Below are 23,181 nucleotides of genomic sequence, written 5' to 3'. Positions count from 1 at the left end.
GCGGACCGGGGGCGGGGCCCGGCCGAGCTTGCGGCCCAATCCTCGCCCGCGGACCGGGGGGGCGGGGCGGCCGGGGCTGACGCGAGCTTGCGGCCCAATCCGCTCCCGGAAAGGCCGGGCGGGGCGGGGCTGCCGGGGCGGGACCTGCCGCCCGGGCGCCGCGGGCCAGTCGGCGCCGGCCGGGCCGGGGCCGTCGGGGGCGGGGCCTGGGGCCGGTCCCCCCCGCGTCGGGCGGGCGGGGCGGGGCGGGGCGGGGCGGGGCGGGGCGGGCGGGGCGGGCGGGGCCCCGGAAGGGTCCGGGCCCCGCGGTCCATCTCGCCAGGACGAGCGTCCCCGCGCCCGCGGCCGGCATGGGCCGCAAGGTGACGCTGGCCACCTGCGCGCTCAACCAGTGGGCCCTGGACTTCGAGGGCAACCTGCGGAGGATCCTGAAGAGTGGGTCTGCGGGCCGGGCCGGGCCGGGCCGGGGCCGGGGGCGGGGGCCGGAGGGGGCCGGCCAAAGTCCACCCACGTGGGGCGGGAGGTCAGCGCCGGCGCTGCAGGGGGCTGCAGGGGGCCGCGGGCCGGCCGTGGCGCGGATGGGGGGCCGGGCCGGTCCCCGCGCGACAGCCGAGCCGCCGGTCCCCCGGGTGCCCCCGGGAGAGGGTGCCAGCCACTGCCCAGGGTGTGGGGAAGAAGTGTCCGCAAGTCTCTGCTGCTGGGCGCCTTCCCGGGGTGGACACGGGCAGCAGCGGGCCTAGGGGAAGGCGGGCGGGGTGGCCTGCCTCCCGGCGGGCGCCGTGGGCTCGCCCTGCAGTTATCCTGGCGCCTGCGGCGAGAGTGGAAGCTGGCACCGCGCGCTGCTGGCCAGAGGAGAGCTGCCCTGCAGGTACGCGTCCCGCGTGTCTGGTGCCGGACAGACGCTCCTGCCGGAGGGTTCCCGAGAGCAGTCACCAGACCTGGCCAGGCGGAGGCGTGTGCGCAGCCCGTGCCAGGGGCCTCCTCCTCCCCTTGTTTATTTTTCACTATCAACCTGCCTTCCTCTCGGCAGCGCCCGGAGCAAGTCCAGCCCCGGAGAAGTGGTCTGGGTGTCCAGGGCTGAGGCTCCGCCCACCCGGCCTCTCTGCCCAGGCTGTCCCTGGGCCCCCAGGCTGGTTAATGACCAGCCGGGACCTGCTCCCCCCACCCCCTGTGCTGAGGGCAGCCCCTGAGAGGCCCCCCTTTTTCCTGCAGAGGTGAGCAGGTCTTGGTTATTCACCTGCTCTGTCTGCAGGCGTTAGACCCCGCCCCTCTCCGTGCACGCAGGTATCGAGATCGCCAAGTGCCGAGGAGCCAGGTACAGGCTTGGACCGGAGCTGGAGATATGGTGAGGATGGAGCCATGCCCCCGGGCACGGGTGCCTGCACGGGCTCCCCAGAGGAAGGGCCAGGAAGGGGACTCGGGGGTGCCCAGCCGGAGACCACCGGGAACCCGGCGGGCCCCGTGCTGCTGCTGAGCCAGGGCGGCCCAGCGGAGGGCTGGCCCGCCCCTGCTGCCAGTGACCGCAGGACAGGGCTTGACCAGCAGCGCCTCCGTTCTGCCTCCACCTCCCCGTGTTTCCCCATCGTTTTCATGGTGTCCATAAAGCGCTCGCAGCGTCAATCCCAAGCAAGCCAAGTGCTCCCTCCCACTTGGCCTCAGTGACACCCCAGCCGCCCTCCGCCACGGCCCCCTCTGGCCCCCGGTCACTGTCGCTGTAAGTCCTTTACCAGCTCCGGTTCTTCTGATGGGCCCAGCTGCCCCATGCGCCCCTGGTTCCCCCTGTCCTTGCGGCCACTGCGGTCGGCGGTCCTCGGACTGCGTCTCGGCTGTCTCGTTGCTGGGCTTGGTATCGGCAGAGACGCCTCTCGGTGTCTCTGTGTGAGTCCTGGGGCCGCTGTCTGTCCCTCCAAGTTGGTTTTCTGGGTGGGGTTGATTTCTCGCCTTAGAATCCCGACTCAGTGGGCCTCCCGCACTGTCCAGGTTCACACAGCCCTCGCCTGACCGCCAGGGCCTGCCACCCTGCCCTGACCCTGGGCTGCTTCTGTGCTGGTCTGCCTGTCCCGGGGGTGTGGGCCACTGGCACCTGGAAGGAGACTGAGGGCCGGTGCTCCAGGCACCCAGGGTGGGCTGGCTCCTGGATTCTTCTGGAAAGGCGGGGTGATTCCTCTGAGCCAGGCTCAGTCGATGAAAAGCTGCCTCCCCAAGTGGGCCCTGGCACTCACTGCCAAGCCCTGCTGATGCCGGCCAGCCTGGACCCAGGCAGTTGGGCACCTGGTGTTGCCTGAGGGCCTGAGGCCGCCGGGACTGAGCCCCAGCGGCAGCCGCCTGGAGAGGAAGGACTCCAGGTCTCCATGCCTCATGGCCATGCTTTGCCCCCACCGTTAGCTGAGAGCCGGGGCTCCCCTATGCCTAGCCGAGGGTGGGGGTGCTTCCCTGGGCCTGTGGTGACAGATGCCAGTGCAGGGCGTCTGCTCAGCGTCTGGAACGCCCCTTCCAGGCGCTGGTCAGAGGAAGGGGCGCTCTGGCGAATCGTCCTCTCTCGCTCCCCAGGCTAGAAACCCCAAATCAATGTGGGCAGCCGCTGCCTCTGGAGGCTTTGAGGAGGGCCCTTCCTGCCTCGCCCAGCTCCCGGCTCCTGTCTTGGGCCGTGTCCCTCAGACACCCCCATCCCCGCTGGCTCTTTGTGTCCTTTCTTCCCAGATCCGTGTGGTTTGACCATATTAGAGGTTAAAGACCCGAGCTCGGCACTGTCGACAGCACGAGAACTCGTAGCGACCGGGCTGGGGTGAAGGGGCAGGGCCCGGCGTCCCTTCGGCCCTCGCTTTTGGGAGCAGCGATCCAGCCCTGGCACAGCAGAGTCTCCCTCCTGGGCGCCCGCCCTGCCCTCGCCTCAGTCCGGCCCTCCCGCCCCAGCTCACCCTGTCCTCTCTCCTCAGTGGCTACGGGTGCTGGGACCACTACTACGAGTCGGACACCCTCCTGCACTCGCTGCAGGCCCTGGCCGCCCTGCTGGACTCCCCGGTCACGCGGGACATCATCTGTGATGTGGGCATGTGAGTGCCGCCCGGCCATGTGAGGACAGCTGCCCTCCCTGCGGGGCCTGCAGCCTGGAGGACGGGGCTGCTGCTGAAACGCAGGTTCTGTCCCCTGCCCCCAGGAGGCGGCGGCGGGCCCCACAGTGCAGGTTCTGCAGGTGCCAGGCCACAGGTGCGGGTCCAGGTGGGGCTCTGGCCTGCGCTCTGCGGCCCTGTGCCCTGCCTGCGCCCAACGTCGCAATCACTGTGCTGTGAAGCTTGTTCTTTCCGCCCTGTATCTGGCGCAACTGTGCCACCTCTGCTCTCTGCCCCCGGCATGCTCGGGGACAGTCCACCCGCTGCCCGTCCAGGGGCGCCTGTGGTGGGGGTTCAGCAGAGTGTGGCTGTGATGTTCCTGTTCTCACGCGTGGGTGTGTGACGGTCAGGTCTGCCGTGACAGTGCCCCCTCTGCAGACAGAGCCCAGCTCACACCGCTCCCTCATGGGGCCCACAGCAGAAGGTTCTGGAAGAGGGCAGAGGGACAGCCTTATGGGGCGTGACCACGTGCTTATTCTAGGGCAGAAGCACTTGGTCTTTTCAGGTCAGACTCTGGAAAGCCCTGAAGGGCCTGTCTGGTCAGCGCGGCCTATCTCCTCTCTCCGCAGGCCCGTCATGCACCGCAACGTCCGCTACAACTGCAGGGTGATCTTCCTCAATCGGTGGGTGCCCGGGGAGTGCCTGCCCGAGGCCTGGGCCGGGAGGCGTCTTCTGGAACTCCTGGGCCTTTGGGAGGGCCAGGCCCGGGCAGGGAGACGCGGCCTGCCTTTGCTGTCCCAGTGCCACTGGCGGCACCTTCGGGCTGAAGAGAGGCCCCGGGGTGGGCTCGGGGACACGTAGCCCCGTGGCTGCAAGGCCAGGCTGGGAGGGTGGCCGTGGTCCCGGCAGGCCCTGGACGCCAGCTGCCCCCGGCGGGTCCTGGCGGCTGTCTTCATCCGAGTCGGGGTGGGGGCCGCTTGTCCTGGTGCCCCCTCCCAAGTGCTCGCTCCCCGCCTGCAGGAGGATCCTGCTCATCAGACCCAAAATGGCCTTGGCCAACGAGGGCAACTACCATGAGCTGCGCTGGTTCACCCCCTGGTCCAGGAGCCGGTGAGTCCCACGGGCTGGTGGCCTCTCCCCACGGGGGGTCTTGATCTGGGTGGCGGGAGACGCCAGGGCACAGGCGCAGCCTCCCTACCGGTGTCTGGTTGTCGGGCCCCTCTGACCTCCACACGCTGAGGGGAGCGGTGCCTGTGCCCCAGCCGCCCGCCTGCCGGCTCCTCTAGGGTCCTGGCTCTGGGCTGTGCCGTGCATGCGGGCGCCCCCGTCCCCCAGGCCTGGCCCCCCGGCCCTGCCCGCCTTGCTCCTGGTCACTGCTGTTGCCGCTCTTGCAATAGGAAGCTTTGACGTTGACCTTTTTTTATTTTAAGATGTGTTTGTTTATTCATGCAAGCACTGGGTACAGTCAGAAGCGCGGGAGGGTGAGAGAATTCACCAGAGCCAGAGCGGGGAGCAGAGCAGGCAGAAGGACCGAAGGACACTGCTGAGGGGAGCAGCGGGCGGCAGGAGAGGTCTGCGCGCCATGCGGGACCCTCGCCGGTGGCCGGGGATTGAACCGGCACTGCCGAGGCTTCAGGCAGCTTTGCAGCCCAGCGCTCAACCGCTGCGCCACCAGGGGAGGCCCATGACCTTGACTTTTTAAATGGCTGCGTGCCCCTGTGGGGACTCTGGGTGCCCGTGCTGTTCCTGGCGACCTGCTGCTGCCTTCTCTTCCCGTGTCAAGCGGTCCCTGGGCTGCTTTTGCTGGGTTTTGTTCGAGTAGAGGTTGTGGGGCACACGTCTAGGTTTCCCAGGGGTGGCTCGTTTTCTCCCTTCCTCCTCTGGCCCTGGCCCTGCCCAGCGCCCTGCATCCTGGGACTCTTAGGACGCCCCTTTCAGTGCAGCTGTCAGGAGCCCCGTCCACACCCACAGCCCAAGCCGGCAGCTCGGTGGGAGCCGCCTGAGCGCCCGCTCTCAAGGGGCACCACAGGCACTGCAGAAACGGGCGCATGGAAGAGCTGAGCCTCCGTTCCCCAGCCGGCCCTCGGCCCCGCGCTCCCCACGAGAACCGAACAGGGTGCGGAACGCAACTTGGGAGGCTGAGGGCTCCCTGGAAGCACGAAAGGCCAGAGGCGGCTCAGAGGACCCAGTGACCAGAAGAGGCCGGAGGAGGAGAAGCGGCGGCCAGTGCTGCAGCGCCGGGCTCCGGGCAGCGGCCGCGGCAGGAGACTGGGCCGGGGCCACCTGCAGTGACGTGACCGCACATTGGGCGCGGGCGGGAGCCGGCCTGGTAGCTGCTCCCAGCAGCACCGGCAGAGTCATCATTCACGCCGGGATGATCGCCCATGCGGCGTCCAGGAGGTAGCGTGGGAGCCCGTCTCTGTGATGTCGAGACAGGAGAGGCGCTGGGGGCAGGACACAAGAAGCGGAACCGCGCGGTGAAAGATGCGCCAACTCAGCCCCGAGAGCTTGGCGTGGAAGGTGCCCTTGCCCGGGAGGGCAGCCCGGCGCCGGGAGGACGCTCCTGCAGTGACGGCCCCGGGCCCTGGGGCGCTGGCCGTGGGGCCGCAGGAAGCTCTGGCTCGCCGTCCCTCCCGGGGCTGAGAACACCGTCGGGGCAGGTGCCTGGTGCGCGTCTGTCCAGGACACAAGGAGCTCACGGTCAATGAGAAAAGGCGAAAAAAATTCAATCGAGAAAGCCCAAAAGGAAAAGAAACGAACACCTTGCAGGAGAGGAGCCACGGACGTGCAGAATCCTCCCTGTCGTCAGGATTCGGGGTGTCAGTTGACATCCCAGAGAGAGTCCTTCCTGCCCCACTGGGCTAGAGGCGCAAAAACACTGGCGAAGGCCGGGATGCCCAGGGGACCCCACGGGAGGGGGAGACGCTGAGAAATGCTCGGTGACGCCCGAGCTGGTGGCGGCACCAAGGCCCTGGGGGCGGGGGCGGCACGGGGGGGCGGGGGGGGGGCCAGGCCAGCACTGATTGGCAGCAGGGAGCGCGGGCGCCTGGGCGGAGGGGCTGCAGGGCGGGGGCCCGTGGGGGCCCGTGCAGGTGTCCGTGGGCACCGGGTTCTCGCCTCCTGGGGTGCAAGCCAAGGGTGGGAGTGTGTGTATTCAGGGGACCCGCCCAACGGCCCCTGCTGGCTGCCCCGTTCCCGGCCCCCGGCCCCCGGCCACGCTGGGCTCCCTGCTGCTCCATCCTCGGGCTCGGGGCCTGCGTCTCACGCCTGGTCCCTGGTCCACCCCGAGCTGGTCTGGTGAGGGCCGCAGTCTCCTGCGGTGGGCGTCCGGCGCTGTTGCTCAGTCCGCCTGGGTTCTGGATCCCGCCTTTCAGTGGCGCGTCTGTGCCCGGCGTCCTGCGCTGGGCTCGCTGTGCACCTGTGTGTTCCAGGGCGCAGCCGTCAGGGGCTCCGTCTGTGACGGCACCTGTGGTCGGGGGTTTCGACTTGGAGACTCCATCAGAGCCCACCTGAGCAGATCCGTGTCTCCGTCAGGGCCCTTTCAGACCCGTGTCCTGGAAGCTGCTCTCGGAAGCGCTGGGCGTGGGGGGCGGAAGGGGGGGCACCCCCGCAGTGGGGCCCTTCGCCCGCCAGCGCCTCCTGTCATCCAGGTCTGGGCGGTGTGGGTGCGGGTGCATGGCCTGTGGCTCTGCAGGCCAGTCCCTGCCCGGCCTCAGCGCTGTGCTTCCGTCTCCAGGCAGATGGAGGAGTATTTCCTCCCTCGGATGCTCCGGGACCTGACCCAGCAGGTGAGCCCCTCGAGCTAGCCCCAGGGGCGAGTCCGGGCTGAGGCAGAGGCCGCACCTTTCCTTGCTCTCCCCGGCGGCCCCAGCCCCTTCCCAGTGCCCACCGCCTTCCCCCAGACATGGCCTCCCCTGGCCGCTCTGCTCTGCCCACTGGGCCTGGCAGCTGATCTGGGGCAGCTGCATGGACGTGGGGCGGGGACGAGGCACCCCCAAGGGCTGATGTCGGGCTCCTGGGCTTTTGTGAGGCTCAGAGTGGGTGTTTCTGCTCAGGGGCCCTGGTGTGCGTCCGGCATGTCCCTGGTTCTGTGAGGGCGCTCGCCCCGATGCCCATGAGGCCGAGGGACCCCAAGGCAGAGTCCCAGCAGACCGGACACAGCAGCTTTGCGGACGTTCAGAGCGTGGCTGGCGGGGCTGAGGGGGTTGCCGAGGCTGCGGAGGGTCCGCCAGGGAGGCTGGCCATTGGGGAGCCTCTGGCTTGGGGTGTCTCAGGTGAGGGCCTGAGGCCAGGTGGTCACCTTCCCCCAGTCTCCTAGGGACGCTGGTCCTGGCCAGCACATAGCTCAGACTGGACAGTCGAGGGGTCTTTGCCCCCTTGTCTTTGACCGCAGGAAACTGTGCCCTTTGGGGACGCCGTGCTGGCCACCCAGGACACCTGCATTGGGAGCGAGATCTGCGAGGAGCTCTGGACGCCCCACAGGTCAGCCCCACTCGCGCCCTGGCTGCCGCTGCCCCTGCCCCCCACCCTGCAGCTCCTGCCCCCCACCCTGCAGCTCCTGCCCCCCCACCCCACGTGTCACCCACAGGTCAGCACCACTCCCCACTGCAGCCCGGCCCCCTCCATCGCAGCGGGTCTCTGGGTCTCACACGGCCGGTGGGGAGGCTGAGCGGGGCCCTGGTGATCCCGGAGCCTGCAGGGCTGGGAGGGGGGAGCCAGCGGTCTCCTCTCGCCGCAGCCCGCACGTGGACATGGGCCTGGACGGCGTGGAGATCTTCACCAACGCCTCAGGCAGCCACCACGTCCTGCGCAAAGCCCATGCCAGGGTGGACCTGGTAACCACGGCCACCGCCAAGGTGCGCAGGGACGGCAGCACCTGCTGGGGGGGCGGGGGGCTGCCGTGCTCCCACCCAGAGGGCCTCGCAGGTCCTGCCCCCTGCCCCTTCCCGTGCCCGCCTTCTGTGCTGGGTGCGGGTGCCGGTCAGCCTGTGGATGGGGCTGTGCCCGAGGAGCCACCAACCCCGGGGCCAACGGGCAGCGCCGGCCTGTGCCCCTAGAGCGGTGGCATCTACCTGCTGGCCAACCAGAAGGGCTGTGACGGGGGCCGCCTCTACTACGACGGCTGCGCCATGGTGGCCATGAACGGCCACATCTTTGCCCGCGGCTCCCAGTTCTCGCTGGAGGACGTGGTAGGTGCCCCCCCCCCCCGCCCCGGCCGGCCCTGCCTGCCGCCCTCCTCCGAAGCCATTTCTCATCCTCCCCTCCCCGGGTCTTCTCGGGTCTCCTCTGCCTTGTGGGGGGCTCCCGCCCGGGGCTGCAGCTACGCAGCGCTCGGCCCAGGCACCCTCATGTGCGTCCCGGGAGGACACCCTCGGGCCCGGCGGCAGGCGTGGGCGAGGAGGGGGGGGCGCCCCAGGGGTGTGATGGTTGCGCCTGCGTCACGCGGATGAGCAGGGCCCGCCGGGAAGGGGCAGGTGGTCCCAGATGGTGGCGCTCTGGAGCTCTGGGGGGCGACGGGCCCTGGAGGACAGAGGGTCCCCCCCAGGTGGGGCTCGCGTGTGGCGTGACAGGCTGATTAGGTGTGAGGGGACACAGGGCTCAGGGGTCCCGGCGCTCGCGTGCAGGAGGTGCTCACGGCCACGCTGGACCTGGAGGACGTCAGGAGCTACCGGGCGGAGATCTCGTCTCGGAACCTGGCGGTGAGTCCCGCACGGCCTGGGGTCTCGGTGGCGCTGAGCTGAGACGGAAGCCGCACTGCCCGGTGCCCCCCGAGGGCAGGGGTCAGGGTTCCAGCGTATTCAGGAGACGCGCAGTGCCACCGCGGCTCGACCCAGTGTCCACCCTGCCCTCTCCGGGGACTCGCCTCCTCCGGCCGTGCACCCCTGCTGTGTGGGGGGCGCCCTAGCCTCGTGTCCGCCGCCCCGTGGGTGGGGTCAGCAGGCTGCGGGATGCCCGCGGCGGGAGCGAGGCCTCTGGGCCCGGCGGGTGGCACACTCGGGCACAGTCCCGCTTTCTGCCCCTGGTGCCTGAGCCGCCGGGAGCCCTGCCCAGGTTGCAGTGGACGCTGCTCACCTCCTGCGAGCCCCTGCCGGCTCTGCCCTAGCTCGCTGAGGACCCCCGGCCACCGCCCCGCGCCCCCTGGGTGTGCGGCGCCTCCCCGCGGCTGCCTGTCCCGATTGCCCAGCGGCAGGCCCAGTACTCCCTTCCCGGCCGCGGGGTCCGGCCCTGAGGGGTGCCGCCTAGTTCCCGCCTTCTCCACGGAGCAGGCCAGCCGGGTGAGCCCCTACCCCCGGGTGAAGGTGGACTTCGCCCTCTCGCTCGACGACGACCTGCTGGCCCCGCTCTCTGAGCCCGTCAAGTGGACGTACCACAGTCTGGGCGAGGAGATCAGGTGGGCAGGTCTGGGCGCGGGGGCTGTCCTGCTGCTCCTGTGGGCCCCGCCCGCTGGCCAGCGCACAACGGGGTGGGGAGGGGCGGGGCGGGGAGGGCGTCGCGGGCAGCACTGGGTCAGGAGGAGGCTGCGTCTGGTCAGGCTGAGCCCGTGGCCCGAGCCTGGCGCGCCCCCCCGGCCCCCACCCCCCGCTCAGGGGCCCCAGTGCAGGGCCCCCCTCTTCTCCCGTGGGCGGGTTTCCCACGCGGGCGAGAGCACCCCCCTGCCGCGCCGAGAGCCGGCGTGTGCAAGTTCGCGAGCCGAGCTGAGGGCAGAGCCCCGCGCACCCACGTCCGCCGTGGCTCCTGCGCAGGTCAGCGGCTCCGCCTCACGCCGCCCCTTGTCCCCAGCCTTGGCCCCGCGTGCTGGCTCTGGGATTTCCTGAGACGCAGCCGACAGGTAAGGGGTCCCGGATCCCCACTCATCCCACCCACCCCTCCTGCTGGCGGCGGGTCTGCGGGGCCGTGCTTTTGTGTTTCCACACGAGCCACGCGTGCGTCCCTCCACTGCGCCTCTGCGGGAGCGGTTCTGCGCCGGCCGGCGGGGGGCACCCCGGGTGTGGCCCGTCCTCGGAGTCCCGGCGGGACTCTGTGCCCGCATCAGGGTGGAGGGACCCCTCCGCTCGCTCGCGGCCGCGCCCAGGGGGAGTCCGCCCACGCATGTCCACGGGGAAAGGTCTCACTGCCTCGAGAACCCTCCCTGGACGTGAGGGTGCCTGTCACCTCCCGAGGGAGGGCTTGGGGCCCGCAGCGTTTTCGTGGGTTCTCCGTTGAGGTCTGGGGGGCTGACTTGGCCTGGATCTGAGCTCCCCCGAGGCTCTGCTCTCACCCGAGCCTGCCGGCCTGTTTCAGGGGGGGTTTTTCCTGCCCCTGAGTGGCGGCGTGGACAGCGCGGCCACCGCCTGCCTCGTCTACTCCATGTGCCACCAGGTCTGCGAGGCGGTGAGGAACGGAAGTAGGTGACATCCGTCGGTGCCAGGGCCGGGCCCGGGGCGGGAGGGTGCAGGGAGGGAGTCCAGGCGCTGCGGGGCAGCAGGAGGCTTTGCCCAGGCGTCCCACGGTCACACCCACATCTCGGACTGGGAATAGCGAGGCCCTAAAAGCCCCTCCCCAGGGCGCTGGGCCAGCTGCCTGTGCCCATCCCACTGCCTCTGTGCTGTGTGGTCAGCATGGCCCAGTGGGAAGAAAGAACACGGGCTTTGGGGTGGTGGACCCAGGCCCCCATGGGTGCCGCGGTGTTGAGCCTCCCCTTGGGCCACACGTGACTGGGGATGGCAGTGCTCAGCTGGCCGGCTCTGGGGGCAGGTGCAGCTCCCCAGAGCCCCACATGCAGCAGGCGGCTACCGCCCTCCATGCCCCTGTGTTTCAGATCAGGAGGTGCTGACCGACGTCCGGACCATCGTGAACCAGGCGAGCTACACCCCTGAGGACCCCCGAGACCTTTGTGGGCGCCTCCTGACCACCTGCTACATGGCCAGCGAGAACTCCTCGCAGGAGACGAGCGACAGGGCCAGGGAGCTGGCCCAGCAGATGGGAAGGTAGAGGTGGCCGCGGGCGCCAGGCAGCAGGCTGCGGTGACGGGCAGTGCTGGTCAGAGCCCAGGGGGGCTCCCGGCCGGGTCATCTCCAGCCTGTACCTCTGAGCCAGGTTTTAGGGAGACCATCCGTTCTACCCCAAATGCCCACGCCTCCTTCCCTCCAGACTCCCACAGGTGGGCCCCCAGGGTGGGGTTCGCGGAGCCCACTCCCAGCTGGGAGCGGCTGTGGACCCCCGTACCCCCGTGCCTCCCTGCCAGCTGGCCCCTGCACCTGCGGAGGGAGGCGGCTTCTCTCTGGAGGGGGTCCCAGCTCCGCCTGATGTCCCACTTATTCTGCCTCCGGAGAGCGAGGCGCTGCCCCTGGTGGGGAGCCCAGCGAGACCACCCTGCCCGGGCCCCCGGAGGGGGAGCGTCCGGTGGCTCGGCTGCGTGCCAGCAGCGATATTCGCAAAGCCCGCGGGGCAGCAGCAGCCTGGGGTCCACAGTGGGCAGAGGGCCGAGCGCCGCTGGTCCCTGGCCGGGTGCTGTTTGTCCCTCTGCCCGCTCCTCAGTGCTTGGGGGGCTCTGCTGGGCTCACACCCGCCCCCCTCCCCCCAGCTACCACATCGGCCTCAGCATCGAGCCCGCCGTGAAGGCCGTTGTGGGCATCTTCAACCTGGTGACCGGCAAGAGCCCCATGTTTGGGGCTCACGGAGGAAGCACCCGGGAGAACCTGGCTCTGCAGAACGTGCAGGTGTGAGCCCGCCCCCACCCGCCGCTGCCACGTGGGGGTGCAGGGACCCCCCCAGCAATGTGTCAGCAGCCTGTGTGCCTCATGGAGGCCGTGACCACGCAGCCCTGCAACACGGCCGGGGCCAGAGTGTGCGTGTGCCGGCACCAGAGGGCGCGTGCGAGGAAGAGGGTGCGCGTGCGCAGGGGTGTGCCTGTGAGGGTGCAGGTGTGCGAGCGAGAGGGCGAGGCCTGCGCTAGTGAGTGTGAGCATTGTGAGTGAGGCGCGAGTGCACCGGGGGTGGGTGTGCGTCGTGTGTGTTTAGGGGAGGGTGAGCGGGGGTCCCGCGTCGGGGAGGGCTGGGGGCAGGCTGGGCTGCTCGGGCCTGTCGCGCTTCGCCCTCCTGCAGGGCCGCTCCCGCTCCAGAGACGCGGCAGTGGCGACTGAGGCATCCCCTGCTGCCCCTGCAGCCGGTCCCGCCCCCCAGCTCTCGGGCCCCCGCTCCTGTCCGGACGTGGCGGCTGCTGGGCGCCCCCGGGCTCCCGGGTACGGAGACCGGCCGCCGTGAGGCCGCCCCAGGAGGCTGTGCCCTCCCCACTGGGCACTGGGATGCTCCTGCGTGCGGAACCCGCCTGTTTTCCAGCCCTGGCCTCCTGGGCGTGCGGGGGCGGGGGGCCGGCAGGCGTGACCTGTCCTGGCCCGCACAGGGTGACGCCCCCGTGTCGCCCAGGCCCGCATCAGGATGGTGGTCGCCTACCTCTTCGCGCAGCTGAGCCTCTGGTCTCGGGGCACGCCCGGCGGGCTGCTGGTGCTGGGCTCCGCCAACGTGGACGAGAGGTATGTGGGGGCGCTGCAGGCCGCCCGGGGCCTGAGCTGCCGGTCCCTGGAGGCGGGTGTCTTTCTCGGAGGCTCACCGCTTCCCAGCGTCCCCGAGACGCCCCGGGACACCGCGCCCCGTCCGGCGCCGGCCGCTTCTCCGGATCCAGTTCCACCCCCAGCCGGACAGTCCATCTCCAGTGTGGACGGAAACTCGTTCTCACGCCGGGAAGCGGGCGGCTCCGGCTACTTCGCCCCAAGCCAGCCCGAGGCCGCGTGGCCCTCACCCGTCGCTCCGTTTCCTCGGCGGCCGTGGCTCACGCTGCGAGCGCGCCTGGCAGGGGCTCCGGCCTCCCCGGCCTCTGAGGACGTGGCCTGCTGGCCGCAGGGCCCCCGGCTGGTCCCCTCCTGCAGATGCCATCCCTGGGGGCTTGGACACGAGCATTTGAGGGGAGCACACACTGGCCGCCAGCTCCGTGAGCAAGCAGGCTTGCAGCCCTGCCCCCGCAGCCTTGGTTAGGGCGGGCGGGTCTGCCTGCCCCTGGGGTTTCCATCATCATCACAGCCGCCCCAGGGTCCTCCCCCCCCCCACCCCGCCCCGGCCCCGGGCGGGCGAGGGGGGGCGGGGGAGGGCGTCGTCCCTGCTGGCGCAGGCAGCCCTGTTCCCGCGGCCCCTGAGCAGAATAGGGCACGAGGGCCCCACCCGGGCCGGGAGCCCTGGAGCCTCCTCTGCCATCACGGCCCCCCTCCCTGGCCCCTCCGCCCCTCCTCTTCCCGGGACCCCTGTGCATCCAGGGCTCCCCTGAAATCCGGGGTCATCCCCCCTCTCCAGGCCGCAGCCCCATCACGCCTGCAGGGTCCCCTCTCTCAGGTTTTGTGCTCACGGTTTCAGGGAAGGACACCGGGGTCTTTGGGGGCCGCTCTTCTCCCTGCAGGAGGCACATAGGGCTGGAGGAGACAGGCGTGGGGAGGTGGCCTCACCTCCGTCAGCCGCACCCCGCGGGCCCCCCTCAGCTGCTCAGCCTGCCAGCCCTGCTGCCTTAGCCCGCGGCGGGAGGCTGACGTCCATGCCCGAGGCCCGGCCCAGGGCCCTCCCTGGCCAGCAGCTCTCCCGCGGCCTCTGTGGCCTCGCCCCTTCCCCGGCTGCCCGGCCTAGCCCCGCCTGCTCCGGGACCCCTGGATTTGCCAGCCTTCTGGCGCCTGTCCCCGAGGGAGCAAGTCCCGGTGCCGAGGGCCCACACTGTGGGTCCCCACGTTGCGGAGGCCACACGCGCCCTCTCCCTCCCTCAGCCTCCTCGGCTACCTGACCAAGTACGACTGCTCCAGCGCCGACATCAACCCCATAGGCGGCATCAGCAAGACGGACCTGCGGGCCTTCATCCGGTTCTGCACCGAGCGCTTCGGGCTCCCCGCCTTGCACAGGTGAGAGCTGGGGCTCCCCGCCCCACACAGGAGAGAGCGCCGCACGGGGGAGGGCCGCACCTACAGCTGGGTCCCTGCGCAGCCAGGAAGCCCCCAGCTGAGCCTGGGCCCCTCCCCACCTTCCCTAGCTCCCGCCACCTGCTGAAAGCCCCCCCTTTCCATTGGCACGTCCACTGGACCCCCTTCTCGCTGGTCAGTGTCCCCCCCGAGGACAGTGGGCAAGCTCTGCAGCTGCTTTTGGTCCTCCTGATGGGGTGTGTGGCCCTGGCCCTAGTGGGTGGAAGCTGGGGTGCTCTCAGCAGCTCGCAGTGCCCGGGACGGCCCCTCAGCAGTGCATGACCCACCCCAACCTGTGCGGCTCCCGGCGGCTGCCTCCGCCCCGGGTCTCGAGCCACGCTGGTGTCCACGCTGCTCCGGCCGGTGCTGCCCACCCTGGCTTTGCCCCAGTGGCCTGGCAAGCCGGCCTGTGCTGGGGCTGGGCCTTTCTCCCCGAGGCCCGCATGCTCTGCTCTGGCCGCCGGGCGCTGACCTCTGTATGTCTGGACCGCAGAATCCTGGCGGCGCCGGCCACCGCGGAGCTGGAGCCCCTGGTCGGCGGACAGGTGTCCCAGACGGACGAGGTAATGGCGCACGTCGGCCGCTTCTCCCTCTCCCTGCCCCATGAGTCTGCGGGGCCTTCGGGGCCTCCTCGTCCTGGGGGCGCGTGCGCCATCGGGGCCACCAGTGTGGCCTGGACACTCCCATGGGGGCCTCCTGCAGGCTGGGCCTGGAGTGGGAGGCATGGAGGTGCCGCGGGGGAGCTGCGTGTGGGCGTGGGCCTCGTCCCTCCGGCCGGCTGGTGCTGCCCTGGGCTGTGGGCCCCGCTTTAGTGGCCACTGGGCTGGCGTGGGATGGCCCCTTATCAGTGTCTGGGCCTGCAGGCCTGAGTCCAGCACCCGGGTCTCAGGGCCTGTGACCCCAGAAGCCGGGGGGCCTTTCTGCTCTCCCAGCTTCTGGGCCCCGCTGGCCCCGTCCTCCCAGCCCTCGCCCCGTGACTCCTCCCCCTTCTCATGACACCCCACGTCCAGGCCATCTCGCCTCGAGAGCCGTGACTTACTTGCACCACAAAGACCCTTTCCACACACAGTCACAGTTTCTAGGTTTGGGGGCTTCTGACCTGGACCCATCTTTATGGGGCCGCAGTGCAGCCCCCTTAGCCCCCGCAAGCAAGCACTGGGCCGCGCAGGCGAGCGCCCTGCTCACAGCCCAGTCAGCTGGGGAAGCCAGCATCTGGCCCTTCCCCCGGGAAGGCCCCCCGCCCTGGGCTCAGTTCCAGTTCCCAAAAGACGCCTCCCCGGCAGCGAGGCTGATGGCCTGACCCGCCCGGCGCCCCGCAGGAGGACATGGGGATGACCTACGCGGAGCTGTCCGTCTACGGGAGGCTGCGGAAGGTGGCCCGGGCCGGGCCCTACAGCATGTTCTGCAAGCTCCTGAACATGTGGAGGGGCGCCTGCACCCCGAGGCAGGTAGGGCCACCGCGCCCCGGCCGGGGGCACCCGAGCCCCTGACGGGTAGGGACGCCTGTGCCTACAGCCACCCCCTGGCCAGTGGAGCCACACTGGCGTCCCGAGGGGGCGTGGGGACGGTCAGCCTGCAGGGGCAGCATGGAAGCTCCGAGGCCAGCTCGTCCCTGCTCTTCTGCCCCTTGTCGTGCTTGTGGGAACCGAGGCCCACACGGCGCCCAGCAGCCCACGGCCCTCTCCGGCCCCCAGCCGGGCAGTGTTTGGACATAGAGTCGGGGGCCCCCCAGGCAGCCCAGCCTCAGCCTCTCCTGCCCTCAGTAGCTCTAGGGGGGCCCTTAGCTCGCTGGCCCGTGAGGCCCCAGCGCAGGGGGGACGGCGCTTGCCTGTGACTCGCCCCCAGGTGGCCGACAAGGTGAAGCGGTTCTTCTCCATGTACGCCGCGAACAGACACAAGATGACCACGCTCACGCCCGCCTACCACGCCGAGCACTACAGCCCCGATGACAACAGGTTCGACCTGCGGCCCTTCCTGTACCCCACGCGCTGGCCCTGGCAGTTCCGCTGCATAGACCGCCAGGTGAGGGGCCGCGCGGGCGACCAGGTGGGGGGCGGCGCAGGAGACCAGGGAGTGGGGGGCAGCGACTCCCAGTGACCTGTGGGTCTGTGTCTGGGGAGCTCTGCTCTCACCCGGCCTTCAGAGGGGACGCCCCACTTGGGCGGGCTTTGGAGCAGGCCTCGGGCGCCCTGCTCTGCCCATGGCAGCTCCTGTGACCGTGACCCTCTTCTGATCCTGGGGCTGCCTGACACCTTCCACGCGCCTTCTCCCCGCAGGTCCTCCAGCTTGAGGGGACGGAGCAGCAGGCCCTGGATGGCGTGGACTGAAGTGGCCCTGCGTAGGCTCCGTGGAGCGGGGCCTCCTCCTGCCCATGAGCTCCTCAGTCTGTGCACATCCCAGGAGCGGGCACTCCGGTCACTTCCTTCCAGAGAGGCTGAATAAAGTGGGGTCCAAGCTCCCCAAACCCGCCTCCTGGCCCTGTCCTTGCGGCCGCCCCGCCTCCCTGGAGCCTCCCTGGCACCGGCCCCCTGCTCCACCCGAGCCCGGCTCTGCCTGCATGACCCGCGGAACCCTGGGGCCCGCCGCCCACGGCCCCCTCCTGGGCTCTGCCCCCCGTGCCAGGGAGTGGGCTCCGAAGGGCGGGAGGGACGCTCCAGGAGGCTTCTCCTGTCCCCTTGGGGGCCTGGGGTGAGAGGGGCCCGCTGGGCCATGTGGAGGAAGCGTCACGAGGGTCTACGCACCTGGCTGGAGGCCCTGGCTGCCCCTGGGCCCGCCTGCCAGCCGGAGATGAGCCGCCACGGGAAAGGGTGGGCAGGACACTCCATGACAGCCGCTGCCTCCTCGGCGCCCCCTTCCCTTGAGAAAGCAGCGGGGGGCAGCGGGGGCGGAGGACACTGCCGGCCGCGGGGCTGGAGGCAGCACAGAAGGGAAAGTTGGCAAATGGGCAAGTGACAGGGCGACCGCGACTCTCCAGCAGCACAGCTGCGGTGCCGCGGGGTGCTGGGACCCCGGACACTGCCGTGGGGTTAGGGGTACCCCATATGCTCTACGTACAAGTCGTATTTGTTTCTCTTGGCAATAGAGCGCTGCGGCCATGGCCCACAAAAGCAAATGAAACACATCACAATAGAACAAAACACCACGAAACACAAATGAGCCCAGGCAGGGCACCAACCTAGTGGCAAAAGACAAGATTATTGGCACCAGCGGATGAGCCACCACTTCTGCTGCCGAAGGCGCTGCTCACGCGAGGGGGGAGCCACTCAGGCATCGGCCGTCACACGCCAGGAGCCGCCAGGCTTCCCGCCCTTCTCTGGCTGTGGTCTCGGCCACAAGCCACACCACATCCACCCCCAGGACGCACTCGCTCTGGGACTGACGATTCCGTACTGTTGGGGTAATCGCCAACCCTCAGGGTTTCTGTCTGCAGTCGCCCCAACACTCGGCTTTCACAGCCACCACCGTGACACGCAGACCCCTGCACTCAGGCCCGCCCACTGCACACGCACATGGGTCGGGGATCTGTGGACGTCCACAAGCTCCACACGCGGCCTCTCTTGGGTCCCCTCTTCGGCTCGGGCTCCACCCCAGGCCACGTTCCCCACCCGTCCCCCAAGGACGGGCTCCTCAGCTCCTCCCCCTCACTCAGCGACGAGCAGGGCATCCCCCGCAGGTGATTTGAAGAGACTCACCGGCCTTCTTGAGCTCACTCGGGCTGTTGAACAGCCGCTCAGGGCTTCCAAATCTCCGTACCAGCTTTTGCCTTTCTAAGTTGGCTTTTTCCTCTGCCTGGCTGCAAAGACCTTGGCAAGGGCTTCCTCCCTCGGGCAACAGTGGGCTTTTCTAGCAAGGCCCACCAGCCGTGCCTTGATTTTATTTTATGTTTTTTAAAGATTTATTTATTTATTTCTACACGCACTGGGTACAGTGAGAAGCGCGGGAGGGTGAGAGGATTCACCAGAGCCAGAGAGGGATGCAGAGCAGGCAGAAGGACCGAAGGACACTGCTGAGGGGAGCAGCGGGCGGCAGGAGAGGTCTGCGCGCCATGAGGGACCCTCGCTGGCAGCCGGGGATCGAGCGGGCGCTGCAGAGGCCGCGGGCAGCTTCACAGCCCAGCGCTCCACCGCTGCGCCAGTGGGGAGGCCCCATGCCTTGATTTTAAACAACACCGTCTACCCTCAGGGTCCCCAAAATGTAACAACCCGCCAAGGTTCCTCCGCCTTCTGGTGGGATTGTCAGTCCAAGCGCATTAGTCCCAAGTCCATAGGCTTCTCCCTTTGTCCACACTGGCAAGCTCCGAATTGTGGTCCTTTCCTCCCCAGCGATTCTGCTGCCCCAGGGGTCGTGGGCTGGTCCTCTCAGGCGTCTCCTCCAGGCGAGGTCTCGTCCCGCCGCTCCTGGACCTTGTCCACCTCCTGTGCTGCCATGACGCCCCCAGCGTTGTCACAGGCTCTCGGTCTGCTACTCCTCAGTCCCTCCAGAGGTCTTCGGAGGGCTCCATACCCATCTGCTTCGGGTCATCTTGCCGACTTACGCCAAATATAACGGCAGGAATGGTACAGGGCAGGATCCCTATGACCCGAGCAGACGGGGTAAAGGAGGAGGGAGACCTGGAGCCCTCGGTGGCTTTTCAGGTTTTTATTGGGATTTGCCAGGCACACGGCAGGCAGGGGTTCTGGGGGACCAGGAGGCTGGCAGGCCTCCCAGCCCCCAGCAAGTCTTCCCTCTGTCTGGGCTCTCCAGCCGTGTCTCGTGTTCTCTCTGCTTCTCTCGTGGTTCTCTCTGCTGGCGGCCCCGTGACGCCGCCCTTACAAGCCCAGTCTCTTGGCCCAGGTGTCCCCACTTACGCACGCCCACACCCCACTCCAGGGGCCGCCAGCAGGCGTGCGTTCAGGACCGCAGGATCCATCATCCATCCTAATGGCGGGAGGGCAGAGAAGCCTGATGCTTTTTTACCTTACCCTGCAAGACCCCTGAAAGGTAAGGAAAAATGTCAGGCTTTTCTGCCCTCCCGCCATCAGTTTGTAGGGCACCAAGAAAAGATTTGTAGAGCAGGGGGAGGTTCATTGTCTGAATTTTCTGGCCGGGCTTCCGCATTCCTGCCCCAGGTGGGCTTCTGCATCCACCTTTCAAGCAGGACCAGCTGGCAGGAGAGGCCTCCACAGCGCTCACCTGAGACTCGCAGGTGCGTCCCGCTGGGCGGGGCCTGGGCAGAGGGCAGCTCCGGTGGTTGAGGGAGGGGGTGGGGCGGGCAGGTGGGTGTGGAATTCGGGAAGGTCAGCGTTTGGCCACCCAACGGGCACGGTCACGTCACTGATTTTCTTTGGTGTCTTTATATGTGAATTAAGCTCATGAATCTCCCGAGGAAATAAAAATCATAAAACCCCAAGTTTCATTTTACGTTGGGTGAAGTGAGGAAACCGCAGGACCGCGCTCTGCTAAGTCATCCGCATTCAGAAGTGCCAGGTTGCCACGCGCACTGTGTCACCGCTCCCCCCGAGACGCCCCGGCCAGCGACACCCAGGAGCTCCCAGAACCGCTCTTGGACCCCAAGGGGCCTCCCCAGTGCGGGCTCACCCGCTGACGTGCCCGGACACGGCCCGCACGGCCCGCGAGCAGGATCGCAGGACCCGAGTCCCGAGAACCACCCCCGCTCTGGCCCCTGGCAGCACCTCCTCTCCCCACCAGGGACACCTGTCGCCCCCACTCACCACACCGGCCTGTGGGTTCGTCCTCCCCTGTGCTCCCGGCTGGTCTTCTCCCCTCCCGCGGGCCCCAAGGCCGGGCTGACCCGGGCCACAGTGATGACCTTCATGTCCCGCAGCCAAAGTCTGTGTCCTGCCCCAGGCCATGGGCAGCAAACGCTGGAGTCACGTGGAGAGAAGCCAGTTTCCCCCGAAGTCTGGGAAGAAACCCAGAGGGACAGGCGGGAAGAAGACTTGTAGCACCCTCTGTGGGGCAGGTCTTCCGGCCTTGGTCACCCCCGGACACCTGCTCCTGGTGGCCACCGCCTCAAAGCTTGTGTGAGGGGCCCCTGGGCTGACCCGGGAAGGTGGCAGCAGCCTCAGCCGGCCCGGGGCGAGGCTCGAGGAACAGGACCCCCTGAGCGGTCCAGAGCAGAGCAACTGCTGTGGTGCCCGCAGGGCTGGTCCCGGCTGGAGAGTCGGTCGTGCGGCAACAGTCAGTGGGCTCGGCGGGGCCCAGCCTCCCCCGTGGACAGAAGGTTCTGGATGCACCCACTGGTGTGGTCAGCAGATGCAGGCGGTAGCCATGTGGTGGCCGCCCCCTCTGACCTGGAGTCGCCCAGAGTCTCCCTGAATCTGCTGCAGGGGAGCGCGCGGCTGCCAGGGGGCGGACGGGGTGCGCGGGGTCAGAGGACAAAGAAACTCTGGTCGTCGCACCCCCCGGGGAAGAAGAGAAACGCAGCAAAGGAACAGGCGCAACTAAGCACGAGACCCCAGCGGCAGGGGCCAGCCGGGGCGCGGACGCCGGGTCCCTTTCTCCCGAGGAACTGAAGCCCTGGAGGGGGGTGTGTGGACTCTGCACGGCTGCCATCCTGTGGGGTGTTGTGTCCACAGGTCGGGCCTGGGGGCCCAGCGAGATCCCTGCCTGAGTTCAGGTGGACGTCGTGGTTTCTGTGGAGACGGGGGAACCCCTGTGCCCAGGCCCCTCCTCCTCATCCCTCAGCGCCCGCTGGAGCACCTCTCGGAGGGGGGCCCTGCCCGGCCGCTGCCCGTGCCTCCCGACAAAGAAGTAAATGATGGGGTTCACCAGGCTGTTCAGGACTGAGAGGATGCGCAAGATGGGCAACAGCGTGCCCCGATAGGGCAGCGCCGGGGCGAGGACATACACGGTGGCGGCCACAGTGTAGGGCAGCGCCAGCAGCAGGAAGGCCAGCACCTTGAGCAGGACGGTCACGTAGAGCCGGGTGGGCGGTCTGCGCAAGGAGATGCAGCGGGCCCGGAGGAGCAGCGTCAGGCCCGACGCACACAGCAGCAGGAAGGTGGTGGCCACCGCCACGTAGTAGATGAAATGCAAGCTATGCCGTGGCAACCCCACAAAGTGCACACACAAAAGCCATGTTATCACCCCACACAGGGACAGCGCCCAGATGAGGCCGCACACCACGGAGGAGAGGCGGGCGGGCCGGCGGCACCGGTGCCAGAGGGGCCAGAGCACGGAGACGCAGCGCTCGGCGCCGATGGCCACGAGCAGGCCCAGCCCCGCCAGGTACGAGGAGAGGGCGAGCGGGTCGACGAGCCAGCAGAGCACGTGTCCGTGGAGACGCAGGAGCAGCAGCGTGAGCAGGACGCTCCTGCTCAGGAGGAAGGCGGCGTCGGCGCAGGCCAGGTGGAGGACGTAGACGGAGAAGGGGGTCCTCTTCCCGCGGAAGCCCAGCAGCCAGATGACGGCCCCGTTCCCCGCCGCGCCGCACGCGCTGACCAGCACCGTCACCAGGGAGAGGATGTTGTAGAAGTGGACGAAGGGCAGGTCCTCGCCGCCACAGGACGAGCTGCTGGTCGACGTATTTGTGGCTGTGTTCTGTGGTGGTGGGGTCACCCATCTTCTTGGGATTATGATGGGGAAGTGGAGTATTTGTTCTGAGGGCTCAGCCGCCATCGCTGGCCCTGGGCAGGCTCACCCTGTGGACGGAGAGGGGGAGGGGCCTGTGCCTCTGAGGTCAGGGGGCGTCTCTGCCCCGACTCCAACTGCAGACCCCCCACGACACTCAGGCCAGGACCAGGGGAGCGCATGGGGGGACCCCAGACCTGCCGTCCACCGAGACGCAGCCCCGGGAGCTGGGCCGGCCTGACCAAGGTCCAGTCTCTCCTGAGCCCCGAGAGGTCCTGCCCCGTCTCCCCAGGGCCTGGACAGAGCCTGGGCCGGCGCCTCTCACCGGCTGCACCAGGCTGGGTCCCGCGGTCCCGGGGTCAGGCCTCCCTCGGCTCGGCTCCTCCACAGGCCTCTTCTCTTGAGTGAACTGCAGATTTTTTATTCTATTGTGGACACCAGAAAAAGGCAGGTTTTCAAATAAACGTGGGCTCCACCACAGTTGTGTGAGCAGGACACGTCACGACGCAATCACGACTTTCGCCTTCAGTTACTCTCATGCTCGGGTACAGCGTGGTGAGGCCACCCTCAGCGCTGCTTCCAGCCCAGTGGCCCACACACTCCCACACAACCCGTGCACATGCACACACACCCTCCATAATACACGCTCATGCACACACATGCACCCATGCACATGCATCCCCACACTGCAGCACACCCCCATGCACCACCAGGAACACACACTTGCACTTGTGTGCACACCCATAGACACACCCCCCTGCACACCCGGGCACACATGCCCGTGCATACCCATGCACACACCCACGCTCACCGCCCTGCACACGCAGGCACATGCCATCAAGACTGCATAAAGGGCACTGCCATAAAAGACCGCAGGGCAGCAGGCTCTGCCCTAGCCCGTGGGGAGAGGAGCCGGGGCGTCTCCTGTTGCCTGTGCCTGGCCCGTGCGGGGCGGCCCGGGGAGTCGCACAGACCCGTGTCCAGCACAGGGGACGGTCCCTGAGCAGAGTCACTCGCGGTTCTCAGGGGACGTCGGGTCACAGGGCCTGCAGGGCGGCACCAGCTGGTGTGGGGCGTAGGGCGAATGTTGGGGCTGCAGCTTCTTCGGGGCTCCGCAGGCTGGGGGTTGGGGTCTGAGAAATCTCAGGGAGCAGGGCGGGGCCCTGCCCTGTGTGTCACCCGATGGGGGCAGAGACAGTGGCTGACTGGGGCCCAGTGGGGGGCTGTGGGCTCCGGGGGGCTGCTCTGGCCTCAGGCCTTCCTGGCTGCGCAGCTCCCCTGCAGGAATGGCCACCGGGCGGGCGTCCCTGGGGGCCAGCGGGGCCTGGGTGAGAGCCCCAGACACCCGGAGGGCAGGGACCCTCGGGGGCGGGTGTGTCGGGGCAGGGCCCGGGTCTGAGGCTGAGCCCCCTGCCCTCCCTCATCCCTCCTGGCTCCTGGATTGGGGTGTCCATGGCGGGGAGGGGTTCCCACGGGGGCCGCCTGCCTCCTCCCGCCCATCCAGGCAGAGAACAGGGGTCGGGAGGCTGAGCAGCCAGGACCCTTCACCCCCCACGGCCCCCGGGACCAGCCTGGGTTGGGGTCGCCTG

At 68.9% G+C, this 23,181-nt stretch overlaps 2 protein-coding genes across 4 annotated transcripts; one reads left to right on the top strand and one right to left on the bottom strand.

Annotated features, from left to right (window-relative positions):
• The first annotated feature begins 299 nt into the window (after positions 1–299).
• NADSYN1 (NAD synthetase 1) lies at positions 300–16,483 on the top strand. 3 transcript variants are annotated; one of them, XM_037517398.2, is made up of 21 exons: positions 300–435; positions 1,285–1,345; positions 2,937–3,053; positions 3,680–3,733; positions 4,071–4,160; positions 6,787–6,838; positions 7,444–7,532; positions 7,789–7,906; positions 8,108–8,239; positions 8,675–8,749; positions 9,317–9,441; positions 9,831–9,879; positions 10,332–10,434; positions 10,849–11,017; positions 11,614–11,749; positions 12,456–12,562; positions 13,832–13,963; positions 14,514–14,583; positions 15,340–15,468; positions 15,866–16,042; positions 16,297–16,483. In XM_037517398.2, exons 1-21 carry the CDS (start codon positions 351–353, stop codon positions 16,345–16,347), a joined length of 2,121 nt encoding a protein of 706 aa, XP_037373295.1. In that variant the 5' UTR covers positions 300–350; the 3' UTR covers positions 16,348–16,483. The 3 variants fall into 3 exon arrangements, with proteins under 3 accessions (XP_037373295.1, XP_054553405.1, XP_054553406.1); XM_054697430.1 differs by lacking the exons at positions 15,866–16,042; positions 16,297–16,483 and having other exon boundaries at positions 15,304–15,343; XM_054697431.1 differs by lacking the exons at positions 300–435; positions 1,285–1,345; positions 2,937–3,053; positions 3,680–3,733 and having other exon boundaries at positions 4,121–4,160; positions 6,791–6,838.
• A 4,152-nt stretch (positions 16,484–20,635) lies between these two features.
• Positions 20,636–21,640, bottom strand: LOC119248795 (mas-related G-protein coupled receptor member X1-like). The gene has a single exon (XM_037515673.1). It carries the CDS (start codon positions 21,638–21,640, stop codon positions 20,636–20,638), a length of 1,005 nt encoding a protein of 334 aa, XP_037371570.1.
• Between the last annotated feature and the right edge of the window lie 1,541 nt (positions 21,641–23,181).

The sequence above is a fragment of the Talpa occidentalis genome, unplaced genomic scaffold, assembly GCF_014898055.3.
Source record: "Talpa occidentalis isolate TD23 unplaced genomic scaffold, MPIMG_talOcc4v2.1 talOcc4.17, whole genome shotgun sequence".
Classification (NCBI taxonomy): Eukaryota; Metazoa; Chordata; class Mammalia; order Eulipotyphla; family Talpidae; genus Talpa; species Talpa occidentalis.
The sequence above is the reverse complement of the archived record's forward strand: the minus strand, read 5'-3'. Positions and strand labels throughout refer to the sequence as shown.